Source organism: Saccopteryx bilineata, chromosome 5 (assembly GCF_036850765.1).
Source record: "Saccopteryx bilineata isolate mSacBil1 chromosome 5, mSacBil1_pri_phased_curated, whole genome shotgun sequence".
NCBI lineage: Eukaryota > Metazoa > Chordata > Mammalia > Chiroptera > Emballonuridae > Saccopteryx > Saccopteryx bilineata.
In genome coordinates, this window is record NC_089494.1 from 99,447,809 (window position 1) to 99,468,073 (window position 20,265).

General features: G+C 36.3%; 1 protein-coding gene across 1 annotated transcript in view; it reads left to right on the top strand.

Annotated features, from left to right (window-relative positions):
- LRP1B (LDL receptor related protein 1B) overlaps nt 1–20,265 on the top strand; it is a 2,131,860-nt gene that overhangs the window by 1,975,661 nt on the left and 135,934 nt on the right. The window contains exons 68-69 of the mRNA XM_066281034.1: nt 13,592–13,698; nt 19,792–19,921. Of these exons, the coding sequence (XP_066137131.1) occupies nt 13,592–13,698; nt 19,792–19,921 (237 nt within the window). The remainder of the gene's footprint in view (nt 1–13,591; nt 13,699–19,791; nt 19,922–20,265) is intronic.

A 20,265-nucleotide genomic window follows, 5' to 3' on the forward strand; every position in this document is an offset into this window, starting at 1 on the left:
TAGGAGGATCTAGTGATCTACATAAAAAATGGTGTTTGAAGATAGCATCTTGAATAGGCCAGAAGAAATGAGAAGGTGGGTCTACGGACAATGAATAAATATATATATATATTTGTAGGGAGCACAGAGAGATTAGCCTTAATGGAAGTCAGATGTAGAGAATACGCTGTTGCTGAACTATAATGCTATCAAGGTATTTCTAATTTCTTGTTATTTATTGATACTATTATAATTATATACATAAAATACTACATATATTATAATTAGTTACTATATATTTTAATTACTACTATATATTATATAGTATAATTATGTATATAATTATGATGTATGTATACATCACAATATACCAAAAAAATCAGTGGTATTTTATTATCTTTTTTTTTTTTTTAATAAATTTTTATTAATGGTAATGGGATGACATTAATAAATCAGGGTACATATATTCAAAGAAAACATGTCTAGGTTATTTTGTCATCAAATTATGTTGCAAACCCCTCGCCCAAAGTCAGATTGTCCTCCGTCACCCTCTATCTAGTTCTCTGTGCCCCTCCTCCTCCCCCTAACTCTCTCCCTCCCTCCCTCCCATGTCCTCCCTCCCCCCCCCCACCCTTGGTAACCATCACACTCTTGTCCATGTCTCTTAGTCTCATTTTTATGTTCCACCAATGTATGGAATCATGTAGTTCTTGTTATTTCTGATTTGCTTATTTCACTCCTTATAATGTTATCAAGATCCCACCATTTGCTGTAAATGATCTGATGTCATCATTTCTTATGGCTGAGTAGTATTCCATAGTGTATATGTGCCACATCTTCTTTATCCAGTCTTCTATTGAAGGGCTTTTTGGTTGTTTCCATGTCTTGGCCACTGTGAACAGTGCTGCACTGAACATGGGGCTACATGTGTCTTCACGTATCAATGATTCTGAGGTTTGGGGTATATACCCAGTAGAGGGATTGCTGGGTCATAAGGTAGTTCTATTTGCAGTTTTTTGAGGAACCACCATACTTTCCTCCATAATGGTTGTACTACTTTACAGTCCCACCAACAGTGAATGAGGGTTCCTTTTTCTCCACAGCCTCTCCAACATTTGCTATTACCCGTCTTGTTGATAATAGCTAATCTAACAGGAGTGAGGTGGTATCTCATTGTAGTTTTGATTTGCATTTCTCTAATAACTAATGAAGCTGAGCATCTTTTCATATATCTGTTGGCCATTTGTATCTCTTCCTGGGAGAAGTGTCTGTTCATGTCCTCTTCCCATTTTTTATGGGATTGTTTGTTTGTTTGTTGTTGAGTTTTATGAGTTCTTTGTAAATTTTGGATATTAGGCCCTTATCTGAGCTGTCGTTTGAAAATATCAGTTCCCATATAGTTGGCTGTCTGTTTATTTTGATATCAGTTTCTCTTGCTGAGCAAAAACTTTTAATTTTGATGTAGTCCCATTCATTTATCTTTGCCTTCACTTCTCTTGCCATTGGAGTCAAGTTCATAAAATGTTCTTTAAAACCCAGGTCCATGATTTTAGTACCTATGTCTTCTTCTATGTACTTTATTGTTTCAGGTCTTATATTTAGGTCTTTGATCCATTTTGAATTAATTTTAGTACACGGGGACAGGCTGTAGTCGAGTTTCATTCTTTTGCATGTGGCTTTCCAGTTTTCCCAACACCATTTGTTGAAGAGGCTTTCTTTTCTCCATTGTGTGTTGTTGGCCCCTTTATCAAAGATTATTTGACCATATATATGTGGTTTTATTTTTGGGCTTTCTATTCTGTTCCATTGGTCTGAATGTCTATTTTTTTGCCAATACCATGCTGTTTTGATTATCGTGGCCCTATAATATAGTTTAAAGTCAGGTATTGTAATGCCCCCAGCTTCATTCTTTTTCCTTAGGATTGTTTTGGCTATTCGGGGTTTTTTATAGTTCCATATAAATCTGATGATTTTTTGTTCCATTTCTTTAAGAAATCTCATAGGGATTTTGATGGGAATTGCATTAAATTTGTATATTGCTTTGGGTAATATGGCCATTTTGATTATATTTATTCTTCCTATCCAAGAACAAGGAATATTTTTCCATCTCATTGTATCTTTTTCGATTTCCCTTAACAATGCTTTGTAATTTTCATTATATAGGTCCTTTACGTTCTTTGTTATGTTTGTTCCTAGGTATTTTATTTTTTTTGTTGCAATCGTGAAGGGGATTATTTTTTTGAGTTCGTTTTCTAATATTTCATTGTTGGCATATAGAAAGGCTATGGACTTTTGTATGTTAATTTTGTATCCTGCGACCTTACTGTATTGGTTTATTGTTTCTAATAATCTTTTTGTGGAGTCCTTCGGGTTTTCGATGTATAGGATCATATCATCAGCAAAAAGTGATACCTTTACTTCTTCTTTTCCAATATGGATGCCTTTTATTTCTTTGTCTTGTCTGATTGCTCTGGCCAGAACTTCTAGCACCACGTTAAATAAAAGTGGAGAGAGTGGACAACCCTGTCTTGTTCCTGATTTAAGGTAGAAAGTCCTCAGTTTTATGCCGTTTAATATGATGTTGGCTGATGGTTTATCATATATGGCCTTTATCATGTTGAGATATTTTCCTTCTATACCCATTTTGTTGAGAGTCTTAAACATAAAATTGTGTTGTATTTTATCAAAAGCCTTTGCTGCATCTATTGATAAGATCATGTGGTTTTTGTTCTTTGTTTTGTTGATATGGTGTATTACGTTAACTGTTTTGCGTATGTTGAACCATCCTTGAGATTCTGGGATGAATCCCACTTGATCATGATGTATTATTTTTTTAATATGTTGTTGTATTCGGTTTGCCAGTATTTTGTTAGTATTTTAGCATCTGTATTCATTAGAGATATTGGTCTGTAGTTTTCTTTCTTTGTGCCATCCTTGCCAGGTTTTGGTATGAGGGTTATGTTGGCCTCATAAAATGTGTTTGGAAGTATTGCTTCTTCTTCAATTTTTTGGAAGACTTTGAGTAGAATAGGAACCAAGTCTTCTTTGAATGTTTGATAGAATTCACTAGTATAACCGTCTGGGCCTGGACTTTTATTTTTGGGGAGATTTTTAATAGTTTTTTCGATTTCCTCCCTGCTGATTGGTCTGTTTAGGCTTTCTGCTTCTTCATGACTCAGTCTAAGAAGGTTGTATTGTTATAGGAATTTATCCATTTCTTCTAGATTGTTGTATTTGGTGGCATATAATTTTTCATAGTATTCTACAATAATTCTTTGTATATCTATGATGTCTGTGGTGATCTCTCCTCTTTCATTTTGGATTTTATTTATTTGAGTCCTGTGTCTTTTTTCCTTGGTGAGTCTTGCCAAGGGTTTGTCAATTTTGTTGATCTTTTCAAAGAACCAGCTCCTTGTTTTATTGATTTTTCTATAGTTTTTCTGTTCTCTATTTCATTTATTTCTGCTCTGATTTTTATTATCTCCTTTCTTTGGCTGGTTTTGGGTTGTCTTTGTTCTTCTTTTTCTAGTTCCTTAAGGTGTGAAGTTAAGTGGTTTACTTCGGCTCTCTCTTGTTTGTTCATATAGGCCTGAAGTGATATGAACTTTCCTCTTATTACTGCTTTTGCTGCATCCCAGAGATTCTGATATGTTGTATTTTCATTTTCATTTGTCTGTATATATCTTTTGATTTCTGCGCTTATTTCTTCTTTGACCCATTCATTTTTTAGAAGTGTGTTGTTTAGTTTCCACATTTTTTGTGGGTTTTTCCCCCTCTTTTTTGCAGTTGAATTCTAGTTTCAAGGCTTTATGATCAGAAAATATGCTTGGTACAATTTCAATTTTTCTAAATTTGCTGATATTGTCTTTGTGGCCCAACATATGGTCAATTCTTGAGAATGTTCCATGTACACTAGAGAAAAATGTATACTCTGTCGCTTTGGGATGAAGTGTCCTGTAGATGTCTATCATATCCAGGTGTTCTAGTATTTCGTTGAAGGCCACTATATCTTTATTGATTCTCTGTTTGGATGACCGATCTAGAGCCGTCAGCGGTGTATTGAGGTCTCCAAGTATGATTGTATTTTTGTCAGTTTTTGTTTTAAGGTCAATAAGTAGCTGTCTTATATATTTTGGTGCTCCTTGGTTTGGTGCATATATATTAAGGATTGTTATGTCTTCTTGATTCAACTTCCCCTTATCATTATGAAATGACCATTTTTGTCTCTGAGTACTTTTTCTGTCTTGTAGTCAGCATTATTAGATATGAGTATTGCTACGCCTGCTTTTTTTTTTGGGTGTTGTTTGCTTGGAGTATTGTTTTCTAGCCTTTCACTTTGAATTTGTTTTTATCCTTGTTGCTTAAATGTGTTTCTTGTAGGCAGCATATAGTTGGATTTTCTTTTTTAATCCATTCTGCTACTCTGTGTCTTTTTATTGGTAAGTTTAATCCATTTACATTAGTGTAATTATTGACACTTGTGGGTTCCCTACTGCCATTTTATAAATTGCTTTCTGTTAGTTTTGTATCTAGTTTGATTCTTCTCTTTTGTTTTTCTATCATTTGTTTTTGTTTGTTTGTGTTCCATACTTCTTTCCTCTGTTGCTACCTTTTTTAAGTCAAGTGTTTTTGTGGTGGTTTTTTTAAGGGTGGTTACCATTAAGTAATGAAAAGGGTACCTACCATATTCATTGTAGTACCCTTTCTTATGAGTATTTCTGTGCTTCATCGTCCTTTGCTACTGTTAATCTCCATCCTCTCCCCCCTTTTTTTCCTTTGTTGTCACAGTTTAAATTTGGTTTTATTGTGTTCTTGGTGGAGCTGTTACTTGTGGTGTTGTTTTCTTTTGTTCTTTGAATCTGGTTGGAAAACCCCCTTTAGTATTTCCTGGAGTGGGGGCTTTCTGTTGATAAATTCTCTCATCTTTTCTGTATTTGTGAATGTTTTTATATCTCCTTCATACTTGAAGGATAGCTTTGATGGGTATAGTATTCTTGGCTGAAAGTTCCTCTCTTTCAGGGCTTTAAATATTGGGGTCCACTCTCTTCTAGCTTGTAGAGTTTCTGCTGAGAAATCTGATGATAATCTAATAGGCCTTCCTTTATATGTTGTACTCTTCTTTTCCCTGGCTGCCTTGAGAATTTTTTCTTTGTCATTGGTTTGTGTCATCTTTATTATGATGTGCCTTGGAGTGGGTTTGTTGGGGTTAAGAAAACTTGGTGTTCTGTTTGCTTCTTGAATTTGAGGCTTTAGTTCCTTCCACAGGCTTGGGAAGTTTCTCGTCTATTATTTGTTTGAGTATATTCTCCATTCCATTTTCTTTCTCTTCTCCCTCTGATATACCTATTATTCTTATGTTATTCTTTCTGATGGAGTCAGACAATTCCTGTAGGGCTTTCTCGTTTTTTATTATTTTTGAGTCTCTTTCTTCTTCTCTCTGTTGTGCCTCAAGTTGTTTGTCTTCTATTTCACTAATCCTATCTTCAATCTGGGCTGTTCTGTTAGCTAAGCTTGTTACCTCGTTTTTCAGCTCTTAAATTGAGTTTTTTCTTTTCTGTTTGATTTGTTTTTATAGTTTCAATTTCCTTGGTAATATATTCTTTGTGTTCATTGAGTTGTTTTCTGATCTCCCTATATTGCCTTTCTGTGTTTTCTTGTATATCTCTGAGTATTTTTAAGATTTCTATTTTAAATTCTCTGTCATTTAGCTCCAAGGCTTCCAATATGTTAAGTCTTTTCTCCATAGATTTTTCCATATCTATTTGTGTTACCTCTCTTTCTTTTGTATCCATAATATTCGATTTCCTCTTTCTTATCGGCATCTGAGGGTGGTCTTGTTGATAGCACTAATTAGAATTAATAAAGAGTAAAAAGTAAAAACAAAACAAAACAAAACAAAAAAAACAAAAAAAACAAACAAACAAAAAAGGTAAAACACCCCACAAAAAAAAAACAGTAATAATTTATTATTTCCCCCTTTTTTCTCTCTTCTCTTTCCCTCCTCTCCCCTCCTCAGGGAAATATCGTGCCTATAATGGAGGGCCTGATTTGGGGTGAAGAGTTCAAGGGGCAAAAAAAAAGGGAGTAGGGACCTACTAAATGCAAAAAAAAAAAAATCTTAGAGAAGCATAAGATGATTAATAAAGAAGAAAGAATAAAAATAATAAGTAAAAATCTGTTGTATTAAGTGGAGCGAAGACTAAATACAATGGAGACCTTGGGTTGGGAGTCCCAAAATGCCACAAAAATAAACAAACAAGAAAAAAAATAAAAACAAAAAAGAGAAATAAAGCCAAAAAAAAGCCTTGAGTCCCAAATTAACTAATTTGTTCGTGATTGAGGATTATATGGGAGGAAAGTAAAATGAGAAAAGAAAAAACGAATAGAAAGGAAAAAATAAGAAAAAGAGAAAAACGAAGGAAGAAATAAAATAGGAAGAGAAAAAAACAAATAAAGCAAGACAAAAAAAAACAAAAGAGGAGAGAGTGAGAGTTAAGTGTTTTGGAGTATAACCTTAAAGGAGGGTGAGGATGAAGAAGAGAAATAAAATGCAACCCTCATGGGTAGTGTAGTTCAAGAAAGGGGAAGCATAAGATGGGCAGAGAATAGAAGGACTGAGGTGGAGGAAATAAAGGCAAAAAGATAGAAGAAACAAACAACAACAACAACAACAAAAAAATTAGTGGATCAAGTTGTAAAGTCTGTGGATTTTTCTTGATTTTGAGAGGTTAACTTCTTCCTTTTTCTTTTCTCTCCCTCTTCCTGGTCGGTGACTCTGTACCCCAGGCTCTGCCCCTGTGTCACACTTAGGTAGGGATTTGCAGTTGATGGGATTCTATGGCAATGTCATATAATTGGCTTTAGTCTTGCTGGAAGTCAAGGCTTGTTGGTGTTTGCAGGGTCCAACGATGAGAGAGTTTGCTTTCCTGGATTCTCTCTCCTAGTCCCCCCTTTCTGAATTAGCAGCCTGGTGATCCAGCTGTAAGGCTGCAATTGCTTCTGCCTGGGGAGTAAGAGGCTCAAAGAGCTGGGAAATCCCCACTCTATCCCCACTCAGTGCAAGGCTTTGGGAAAGGCTCTGACAGTCAGGGCCTCCAGTGTAATCAGGCGGGGGTGGGAGTCAATTGTTGTCAAGGTGACTGTTCAGCGCCTATCATTTAGTTGGACCTCTCAACCCAGGCTTTCCACACTTTGTAGCCTGTTTTTGCAGGGAAGAAGAGGCACTAGTCTCTGCTTGCGACTTGTGTAGTATAGACCTTATTATCTGCCAAGTCCTTCTTGTTAGCGTTTATCCCTGAATATGGAGGCTCTATCAATCAGAAGTTGCCCCCGCCCCTTTAGCGAGAGGCACTAAAAAATATGACGCCTCTTGTCTTGGATCGCTGAACTGAGAGAGATCTTATCAATTAGAACCGAGGGTGCGCAGATTTCATGGGTTAAGCTAATTTCAGTGATTGGGTCGCAGCTGTGCTTCCGAAGGTATTTTAGGCTGCCTGCGCGCGCCCCTCCCCCAACGCTTGATTGTTAGCTTGAATGGCTGGGTGAGGTGCCCCACCCACGGAGAGAATCTCCCAAGCCTCTCCCGCTCGCCCCGCCGCTGGCGGCTGGACCGCACCAGGTGCAGGATAATGGAGCACTCTGGGTGTGCGGGCCAGCAGGGCGCCCTGGGCGCATGGAATGCCCAAGGCACGTGCGCGAATGGGGCGCTCCGGGCACCGGTGGCCGGCGACCCCCACTCGCAGTGTGCGGGCCGCTGGGAACATCAGCGGTGCTCAACCGGACTGGGCGCGCGCGCCGCTGCTCGTGGCGGCAGCTCGCGGCGGCGGCTCGCGGCGGCGGCTTGTGGCGGCTCGCGGTGGCGCTCGCGGCGGCGGCTCGCAGTTCCCAAATATGGGCTGACTCACCACAGGCGCACTTCCTCGCGGTTTGAAAGAACGTCCCTGTGGTAGATTCCTCCACACCCTCGTCTCTCAGATTCAAGTGATAACAGTCCTTTCGCTATCAGTTTGTGTGGAACTCCGGAATGCTCCGAGGATAAATTTTTCTGTTTCTAGTTGATAAATTTGTTGTGATTTAGGGGAGAGCTGTCGGACGCACTGCTCATGGCGCCATTTTCGTGACGTCACCTTATTATCTTTTATAAATATTATTAGTCAATGGTATGTGTTTTGTTTCACATTTGGCAGTTATTGTAAGCTAATTTCAAGTAGTGAAACACATTTAGCAGGAATAGTATATCTCCTAGTATATGTAGATAAAATAGTATATGTAGATAAAAATAAAATAACAACATCCTTTTTTACATAAGCACATTCTATCACCTAATGCTGACTTGCATTTCTTTGCCTCGTTTATTTACCACATTATCTTAAATTTCTATTTAAGTATCTGGCAATGAGGGTAAGAATATATCCTAAAGCCTAGTATAGTGCCTCACACATTTATGATATTAATAATGTATTTTTAAAGTCCCTTTTGGACTTCTTTATGAATCTGATTTAATAAATTTACTTTTTAAAATTGTATTGAAAACACACTAGGCATAGGTGTGATAAGGGTTTAAATAGTTGTGGAGCTATTAACTGCCATTTGTTTTAAGTTTAGTGTTTTCTCCTTTTTTTATATTTACATAGAATAATTAGTCTATTGTTGTTTCATCATCTGTTGATCACTTTCCTTGTTAAGTTTACAACAGAAACACTTTGCTTTGGCAATAATTACTATTAAAAACAAGAAAAATTTATTGTTATTTAACTTTTTTCATAGTCTAAATCAAAGGTTTGCAAATATTTGAGAAATCTCAACATCTAAACTCTTTTTATCAGCAACAAATAAATACATATGGCATGCATCCCTTCTAAGTAATTGATGTATAACAAATTTATTTATATCTTTGCATTTTTAGGAACTAGCAATTCAATGCAGTTATAAATACCCAATAATTTGATTAGTTAGATTAAGGTTTACATTAAGAGGAAAATTGTCAGCCTTATTTGAATTTCTACTACTTTCACACTGAATTTTTGTCAGAAGATTGTTGGAATCCATGGGAGTCCGAAAGACCAGAGTAACAAGCTTTATTGAAAGGAAGAAAGGAACCCTGACAGGCACTTCTCAGGGGAGAATAGCACCGTTACAGACTAGGGGCAAGTTATAAAGTGTTTGGGAGAGCCTGAGGGGATACTGAGGCAAAGTCCTGGTATGTCCGGAATGCTCCTCCTAGGGGGGCTTGCCAGCTTCTTGGAATTCTTCTGTCTCAGGGTGATAGTCCAGTAAGGGTGAGGTCTGACAGATAAACAGAACATCAAGAGGGCAGTTTGGAATTCACATATCTATCAAAGATTATCTGTATAGTATGTCACTTATACTAATTATATTCTAAAAATTCCCCTCAGAAGCTTACATCCACATTTCTATAACTTTTCAACTTTTTACCAAGGGTTTATGATAATATACTCAATGAAGAAATTAGAGTCTATAAACCCTTCTGCTCTGCCATTAGCAATATGACTTTGAAAGTCTTTTTTATTTTCTGAACTTAGTTTTTTCAATTTGTGCAAAACAACTTTCTAAGCTCTTTTTAATTCTAAGTGTGAGGCCAGAAGCCAGGGCCAGGGCTACCATCACAGCAGCCTCCCGGCCAGTGCAGGTTCGCATTGGATTCGGACAGTCGGTAAAGAAACAACGGAGCCACAAACTGGTGGGCCATAGTCTTTAATTCTAGCTTGCACCCGGCGGGCAAGTAAAAACACACACTGGGCTCCAAAACCCAATCACATTCAGTGCTCACAAAGCCACTGACTTATTCGAGTTTCCTAGAATCAAAGGTTTCTAGCTCATCAGCCTTATTCTCCTCAGTTCCCTATCTCCTTCCTTATCCCAGATACAAACTCTGCACAAACTGGCATCTCACTCAGCACTCCACCATCTTGGCTGCTTCTCCTGGCCTCCTCCACGTGGCCCTTTCTCTGCTCTCCTCTGCTCTCTCTTCTAATGATAATCTCAGGAACCAAGAGCCCAAGCTCCCGTTCTACCCCTATTTTATAGTGTAGATTCAAAACCCTTAATCCAATATACAAAATAGGGAAGTCTCTAATACAAAGTCACTTTCTGAGGCATGATTGAATTGTACCACCCCACATCAAAAAGGGTAGGAAAGGCTTAATCCCAAAACCATGCCCCAGGCTACAAGGATTCTGCCTGCCTTTAGCCCACCCCAACACACATTAATATCACCTGGGCGATGGCCTCCTCATGTTATCTTTAACAAAGTGAGCATAATACATTTTATCTGCCCAACACTAAGGCTGTATGTTTTTGCATTCTTTAGTATCACAGGAGGTGACCAGTCCATGCGAAGGAGAGTGAAATGGCTTCCTATGGAAATGATAAGAGAAAAAGGGTTCTCTTTTATTAAGTGAAATAGACATTCCTAGCCATGTGCCTTGGAACAGTAACCTGAATTCTCAGAGATTTAATGTTAATTTCTACATTATACAATGTCAAAGTAAGAAAATTCCAGACCTGTAAGAATTTTTATGAGTTTATTTGAGCCAAACAGTTGCTGGGAAACAAAGTCTCAACAGATATAAAAAATGCTCTGGAAAATGATGATTTTACCACTTAATTTGTACATTAGAATCAAAGACAGAATGGGGTTACATGAAATTGATTGGTGACAGATTTGGGATGAGGAAGAAAGCAAAGCAGGGAAATTTATAGGATTGGTTATAAAGTAAAAATGTATACACTGAAACTTCTTTTATTTAGGCAGGCATAAAATAGTTAACAGTTAACATGATAATAACAATTCGGAGTTTGTGGGTCTCTGCTCTGGTGGGATGCCTGCACTGAGGGGGCAGGAAAAGAAGATGACCTGACATTTCACAGGCATGTTATCAGATATGTTATTATAGATGCAAAAAGAAAACAAACAGGCTCAATTAAGGTAAGCACTGACCTTTGTTAGAGAAAAATACCTTCCTGGAACATGATTGCCCACGATGAACTGCTTTTAGTTTGAGTTTTAATTTCAGATATCTTGTGTGGTGACTTTGAGTCTGAGCCAGCAAGGCCACTGTGTAAGCCTCCCTTGAGTTCGTCAGGTTCAGCACGTGAGCCCACAGAAAGCACTTATTATTTCCTCAGTAGAATGGGAGACAATAATACGGCCTAATAAACAAGTTTGGGCCCTGGTATCAGATTGTCTAGGTTCAAGTCTTGAATAAAGGAATGGCCCACCATTTTTTGGCTCCACTGTTTCTTTACTGTCTTCCTAAATTCAATGAGAACTTTTTTTTTTAAATGTTTTATTTATCCATTTTTATTAGAGAGAGAGAGATTGGAAAGAGACAGAGAGAACAGGGGGAGGAGCAGGAAGCATCAACTCCCATATGTGCCTTGACCAGGCAAGCCCAGAGTTTTGAACCGGCAACCTCAGCATTCCAGGTTGAGGCTTTATCCACTGAGCCACCACAGGTCAGGCACAATGAGAACTTGAATGTGCATGGCCACAGCGATGGTGACTACTGGCCATACAGGTACCTTAGTTGTTCATTGATTGCTATCTCATATGTGCCTTGCCTGTGGGGCTACAGCAGACTGAGTGATGCCTTGCTCAAGCCAGCGACCTTGGGTCCAAGCTGGTGAGCTTTGCTCAAACCAGATGAGCCTGCGCTCAAGCTGGTGACCTCGGGGTCTCGAACCTGGGTCCTCTGCGTCCTAGTCCAACTCTCTATCCACTGCGCCACTGCCTGGTCAGGCACTTTTTTATCTATTATATGAAATAGCAACTTGTCTTATTTTACAGCCTGCAGTTCACATTTTAAAATAAAATCCCAGAGCAGAACAAATTCTTTGATGCATATTCCACTTGTGACAGTTCTCCCAGTGTTCTTAGCGGGGATCTTTATATAGAGATGTAGGAGCCATCGTAATCCCAAACATTGAAGATGTTATCCTGTAGCTAGAAATGGAGTGTTGTATAGAGCAATATTTGAATTCTGGCTGTTACTCACAATGTTCATGTAAGAAATTAGGCTTCATATGGTAATTCCTTAAAATTAATTTCAGTTACTTATTCCTCCTTCACCCTAGTAAGAATATTATTGTGTGTAAGACAGCTGAAAATACAGTTAATAAGTAGAGAAAATGTCTTGCATCATGCCAGATATGAGTTCTATTTGGAGAACAAAAGCAAAACAAGTGATGATTTCTAGCAATTGGGGGATTACTTACAGCAGGGGTAGTCAACCTTTTTATACCTACCGCCCACTTTTGTATCTCAGTTAGTAGTAAATTTTCTAACTGCCCACCAGTTTCACAATAATGGTGATTTATAAAGTAGGGAAGTAACTTTACTTTATAAAATTTATAAAGCAGAGTTACAGCAAGTTAAAGCATATAATAATAATTACTTACCAAGTATTTTATGTGGGATTTTCGCTAAGTTTGGCAGAATAAATCTTTATAAAACAACTTACTATAGTTAAATTTATCTTTTTATTTATACTTTGGTTGCTCCACTACCGCCCACCATGAAATCTGGAACGTCTACTAGTGGGCGGTAGGGACCAGGTTGACTACCACTGACTTACAGAAACACATTTCTAAAACCTTACTTTATTGTCCAGATAAAATATAATCCACAAATCATACTATTTGGCTTAAGTTTTTATGAAATATTATAGAGCACACTTAAATCAACAATATGCATATTATCAAAAATGACAGGCAAATTATGTAGGGCACAAGCATGCAATTATATAAACAGTTTTCAAAAAAAGAGTCTCTTTCTGCTTCTTTGATCTCTGTCCACCCAGTCATGTTTAATAATACCCCCATGCACCCTTCTTGTTCTATGAACTCTTGAATTTCTGGGGACAAAATTGAAGAATTAGAAAATCATTATAATGCATAATAAAAAGTCAAGAACCAAAGGGTGATGTCACTCCTGAGTTAGTAAATAGCCCTGTGAGTACAGAGAGTCACAGAATTTCTTACTTAAAGTAAATATATACTGCTCACAAAAATGAAGGGATATTTCAAAATGAATATAAAGCAATAAAAAAAGAAGCATTTTATTTTTTTTATTAAACAAGAACATCAGAAATGCAAATGACAAGTCAAAGAAAGTTGTTTGATTATGCAAATGAGGTGCAAAACCATCTTTTATTTCATTGGTGAAAATGTACTATACCAAACGCTGAAAATACTGGAGTATCTGCACATTCCCTGACCCCTAATTATTGTGAGCAGTGTATAAAATGATTTAGAGTTCCAACAACTGGGAAAAATTACATTATAATACATAGATTCTGTTTTATTTTACTTTCCACTGTATTTTTATTAAACAATGGGCTATTTATTCTTTGTCTTTATTTCAGTTTGTTTCTATAATGATACTTTCTGTTCATGACTTAGAAAATAAATTTAAAAGGTCATTATATTATCTACCATAGGTGGTTCATGAAACAGTTCTTCCTAAATGATTTATTAGTTCTGCTTGGCTAACCACTTTTTAAATAATGCTACCTCATGCTGTATGTTATATAAATCTTAAAATGCAGTTGCATATAATAGAATAACCCTTTGCTTTATGTTTTGTCCCCAGAGCCACAGACTTGTACTTTGAAAGATTTTCTTTGTGCCAATGGGGACTGCGTTTCTTCAAGGTTTTGGTGTGATGGAGATTTTGACTGTGCAGATGGCTCTGATGAGGTAAGCAAGTTGAAACATCAAACAAAAAAATTAAAACAGGTCTTTAGAATCACAGTTATGATTATTATTGTTTAATCTAATGAGTGTGACAAGGACAACCCTGAAATGTGCTTTGCCCCTGACATATTAAGATAAGTCTTATGTCTCAGTTCTGTGCCACACACACCCAGCCTAGGGAATAACTTTTATGTTACTATTGACAGTAAACTTTATAATCTGGTTCACCTCAAGTGGTGAATGGCTGGGTTGGGAATAGGATGTTCGGAAGCCTTATTCCCAATAGCTGATGCCCTTGCTATCTGTGAATATGGTCATAAATTTTCTGCAGTATTTATAAGCAGGAATAATATTTTATGCATTTTAAAAAGTTTCTTCTCCCCGGCCACTTTCTTTAGTAGATATAGTCTCAAAGAATTTGATGTGGGTCATCAATTTTCATGAAACTACATGTTCAGCTTTTCTTAGATGATGACTTATAATCCATTTATAATAAGACCTGTGTACACACAGCTTGAGTAAAAAAGTTTAGAATTTCTCTATATTCTTCTGTAAACTTATATTGTGCTAATATTTATGATACTTTACACAGTTCATTATTTATGAATCCATGTATTTGTATTTCAGCTATTAATTACTCCATGATACTTGAAACATAATACATGATGTGTGGTTATATTTTTTCTCAATCAAATCTAAAGGACCCAAAACCCTCACTTTTCAATACCAGGGAGAAATTCAGAAGTAGAAATTACTCATGATTTTCTCTATTAGTGATTTTCCATGTTAATATCAAGAACACAGCACATTACAATCAAATTGAGTTAGATGTAAAGGAAAAATGAGGTCTTTGGTCCTCAGTGGCCACCATGGCTCTTTCTGATGAAGAAGGACTAGCTGGAGCTCTGCTGCTTTGGTTGATGCGCATATGGATTTACCCCTCATGAAGGATTTCCCACTGAGTATAGGCTGAGCCAGAGGCAAATTTCTTTGCATCTCTAAAGGTCTCTGTAGTTAGGGTTCAACCACCCAAATATCCACTGAGTTCCTGCCTCTTTGAGAGACACTACAGTTCTTTACTATGTATAGAGCCCACACAAACTAATTGTCCCAGTGTTCAAGGTGTCTTATAAGGGTTACAAAATTGTGTATTATCTCACTATCTTGAAAAATCCCTCTCATCACATTCAGGTGCCTGGATTTCAGAAACAAATGGCTGTAACATCTCACCTGAAGGCCAGAAAACCTAAACCTCAAGGTTACAGAAGTTTCTCAGAAGTTGAAAAATACTATTTCTATTCTTGGACTGTTTAATAAAATATTGTTAAAATAACATTTTTTTTAATCTAAGCCCTGGCCGCTGGCTCAGTGGTAGACTGGTGGCCCAGCATTTGGATGCCCCAGCTTTGTGTTCCAGTCAGGGCTTGTTCCAGTCAGGGCATACAGGAAAAGTGCCCATCTGCTTTCCACCCCTCCCCTTCTTATCTCTCTATCTCTATCTCTATCTCTATCTCTATCTCTATCTCCATCTTTCTCCTGGAGTCATGGCTCGATTGGAGTGAGATGACCCCAGGAGCTGAGGATGGCTTCATGGCCTCCATCTCAGGCTCTAAGAAGAGCTCAGTTGCTGAGCAATGGAGTAATGCCACAGATTGGTAGAGAATTGCCCCATAGTAGGCTTGCCAGGTGGCTCTCAGTACACATGCAGGAGTCTGTTCTCTGCCTCCACTCTTCTCACTGAATGAATTTTTTAAAAAGTAAAAATGAAAATCTACATGGGAGTTAAATTCTCACATTGCCCAGGTACATATTTAGTTAATATCTACTGATTCCAAAATTATACTAAACATTCCCCAGTCAGAAAAACACATTTCAGATAAACTCATTCACATCAGAAAATGTTTTGATTTTGTTAAAAAATACTTCCACAAGTCCCATTTAATCTATGAAACATCTTAAACATATTGCTTAAGATTTATGATTTTATCTTGCGTGTTTTTCATTAGATGTCCAAAGTACATATACAAAATTAAACACTCCTTTTATGAAATTTTTATTCATGTTAAAGTGGATATCCTTATTAACACTACTTCTCTCATTTCCTAAGTTCATGGACATAGTTCTTTGATGACTATATCTCCAATAGGCAGATATTTTCATGATAATGCTGCAAGAAAAGAAAATTAATTCTTTTACAGCAGTCCTTTCTCTACCTTTACAAACATTCAGGCCTGTTTGTTTGTAATGAGGTGGCTAAGTCTTCAGGCAATTTATTTCTATCTTTTTTTAAGTCTAAAATGACTGATTGTATCCACAAAAAGCAAACAAACAGAAAGGTGAACTGAACAAATGGTTAGAAAGCAGAATTATATACAGGGTACTTTCATAGTTGAAACAAAGCTGAAAATGTGAGGATACATTTTGTATGAATGTGGACTGACAGTATAATTAGTTTGTTAACATACAGTCAAAACAATAAAAAAGAAACTAAAACCTTGAATCAATGAAATTGAATATCAAATTAGTAACATACACAGAGAAGAATTTTTAAAATACCTTTAAAATATAATAGTTGGTCCCTTCATTCAGTTTAATATATTGTGAAGATAAAAGGAAATGCAGAGAAATCTTAAACTGTATTTACAGACTTGCTTTTATAATATTGATTTTGCTCATTTGAAACTCATATGCATTAAGATTAAGAAAGTTCAAATGCTAAATTATTTTAATATTATTAGCACTCAAATTTTTATGCAAAAGAAAAAAGATACAACCTGACCAGGCTGTGGCACAGTGGATACAGTGTCGGACTGGGACTCAGAGGACCCAGGTTCGAGACCCCAAGGTCGCCAGCTTGAGCATGGGCTCATCTGGTTTGAGCAAAGCTCACCAGCTTGAGCCCAAGGTTGCTGGCTCGAGCAAGGGGTTACTCAGTCTGCTGTAGCACCCACAGTCAAGGCACATATGAGAAAGCAATCAATGAACAACTCAGGTACTGCAAGGGAAGAATTAATGCTTCTCATCTCTTTGCCTTCCTGTCTGTCTGTCCGTGTCTGTCCTTCTCTCTGACTCTCTCTGTCACTGTCACAAAAATAAAAAAAGATACAAATGTAGAAACGAAGTGAAAATAAAAATCCTGTAATATTGAATTCAAAGTGTCAGTATTAGATCTTGGTTTTTCTCTTTTTTTATTTTTAACTAGAGAAAGAGATAGAAACAGACAAACAGAGACAGGCAGATAGGAAGGGAGAGAGATGGGAAATATCAGCTCATAGTTGCAACACTTTAGTTGTTCATTGATTATTTTCTCATACATGCCTTGACTGTGGGGCTCTAGCTGAGCCAGTGACCCCTTGCTCAAGCCAGTGACCTTTGTGTTCAAGCTAGTGACTATGGGGTCATGTCAATGATTCCCCACTCAAGCCAGAGACTTCATGTTCAATCTGGTGAGCCCTCACTGAAGCCAGAGACCTCAGGGTTTCAAACCTAAGACCTCAATGTCCCAGGTTGATGCTCTATCCACTGCACTACCACCTGGTTAGGGAGATTTTTTTTTTCTTAAAATGTATTTCTAAATTGTGTCAGAGAAAATTTCTAAAACAAATGACCTCCCTACATTAAAGATTTTATCTAGCATTTACATAATGGCCTTTACATAATATTTTCCAATGAGAGAAAACAAAAACCCTCTGAGAAATGTCTAATTCCAGGTCTAATAAAGAAAATGGACAAAACGAGCCATTAACATCTTGTCAAGTTAGACAAGACTATTATGATAGTGTTCAGACTACATACAAGCAAACTTGAAGAGGTTTCCACTGATGAAAGAGGCAATTTGAGCATCATAAAAAAAATGACTGCAATGGATTGAAGTTGAATAAATGTATAGGAATACATAAGTTCATAATAATACTTGGAAAAATGAAGAGCTCATTTTTCACTTTGAAAGTTATTAAGATATCAACATTTTTAGTATTCAATCAGCCGCATTTAGAATGTGGGATATTTTATAAAACAAATAACCTGGTTTCTTCAAGTGGTAAAAGGCGTTAACAAAACTAGGAGACTAAAAAATAGTGCTACATTAAAAGAAACTTAAATTCAATGTGCAGACCTCTTTTAGAGCCTTATTTTACCTAGCAACGATTTATATAGTTAAGAAAAAGAAGAAATTTGGCATATGGATTGAGAATAACTTTATACTAAAGAATTTTTGTTATTTTTGTGGTATTGTTAATTTTTTATATTATTGTTATGTTAAAAATTCAGAATGTAAATAAGTGGGGAGAGGATGTATGAAACAAAATATTGATAATGGTTAAACATACATGACAGACATATGGGGTTCATTATTCTAGTCTCTCTACTGTTTATTCTTTAAATATCTAAAATAATTAAATACCCTACAAATATACACACACATACACACACATCAACTAGACTTTAATTTATTGTATATCAAAATTTTGATAATAAAGTGTCTAAAAATACCACCTTCTATGCTGTCAGTACAGATACACCAGTGCCATTAATTAGTCATACAATCAGACATGATTCTTATCCCCGTGAAGCTTAATTACATGAGATTTTAATTTATATTTCTTATTTTCTGCATTTGTACTTCATTTACTCATTCACTTATTTATTCATCAGTTTTTTTATTGAATGCTTACCATGTCCCAGGCACAAAACTGAGCATGAGGAATATAGCAGTGAATAAAACATAAAATTCCTTTCTTGTGACTATTTCTCCAATATTTTTGATACCATTCACTGTTATATAGTTCACCCCTCAGATTCAGCATACTTCTAATTATGCTTACACATTAAGAGGCATTTCTTAGATAGTTCCATTTATGTTTAAACTTCTGCTGTGAAGCCTTTGTTAAAAACCTTAGAATGCATATGTTTAAAACCGTATCCATTTATTTTGACAGTTAAGGTATTTTATTGCAATTGTTGTTGTAAGTGGTAGTCTTTCTTATTAGTCAATGAGTTTATTAAATATAGGAAGTAAATCTTTTTTTTTAGTATTTTTTAAGAAACACTCTGACAAAGTGTAAAAACATTCAATACTTGGGAAAAGAAGGGAGGAAGAAAGGAAGTAAAGGAGAAAATAAATTGTATGGCAGGCAGTGTATTAAACTACCATCAACAAAGAGAAAATTAGAGAAATTTAGAAAGTTCTTACATAATGGTAAAACTAGGAAGAAGCAGTGAATAATAGTTCAAGGTGTTTCATTTGCTGGGAGTTTCATAAGTTGTATGAGTGCTGTACCTTTTGTGAAAGGAGCAGACAAGTAAATTTTGGCAAGAATAGAAATTCCTTAACAACAGAAAATAATTCCAACAAGACATTACATTGTAATAGCCCATTTCAACCAGGATGGTCAGACCACAGGGAAGGTAAATTTCTAGTGGGTGTCTTTTACTGATCACATAGAAAGAACTGAAATATCTCCAAAAGTATACCTATTCCCTTGTTTCACTTCCAAATAAAATATACACGTAAGCTAACAGAAATGACAGTCATGACAGTTAACTTGACAAACAACTGTTGGGACAGTTACGAACAGCAAGCCAAACTGTAAAAGGATGAGTATAGATGCAAAGAGATGGGAAGAAGTGTAAGGAAAGACCCTGGGGAAGACTTGCCAGTGCCAAACAGATTTGCTTTAAGGTCCTTGTTTGTTTCACATGTCAGCCTCCCACCCCACTTCCAATGAACTCAATGTACTTCTTAAGAATATATAACCTTCTTTCTCCCCCAAATTTTCATTCTCCCTTACAATTATTAAAATTACATTACCCCATAACTATTTATTGAAGAATGACCCACATGGAGCAATTTAAGTAGTATGATAAAGCCATGACATTTATTCAAAAATTCTGTTTTATTACTACTCAGAGACTAACAAAAGTGGAACATTGCTATGTTATGTACCACTGGGCTTACACAAGACCATCTGAGCTTCTTTTATGTGGCTGACTTGGTTTCTATATTTCTAAGTTTCTACGCATAAGGTTTTAGTTGTCCTTGGGTTATATTTGTCTAATAATTTAATTTTAATTACATTTATTTTGTTTTTTAAACAGAGGAATTGTGAAATGAGTTGTTCCAGAGATCAGTTCCAGTGTTCCAATGGTCAGTGTATATCAGCAAAATGGAAATGTGATGGCCATGAAGATTGTAAATACGGAGAAGATGAGGAAAACTGTGAACCAGGTAAAATGAGGTGATGTTAAATTTAGCTGATATTTTAACTTGATTGAATTTAAATGTGAACAATGATATTCAGAAACAATGTAGAATTCATGTACTCATTTCTGATTTTTAGGAATAATCTGAAATATCTGTATATAGATTAATTGATGTGCCCTTCATATGTTTTTAAAGTGTTTCAGCACATAAAATTCTTACTATGTTTGAGATCCAATCATTACTCCCCAAAATTTGATTTTCTGGTTTCTGTACCTTTCCACACTCTTTGGGATTTTTTTTTTCATGACAAAAAAATGAAATATGTTGAAACTGTAAGTATGATAAAAATCATGTTTTCAACTATGGAA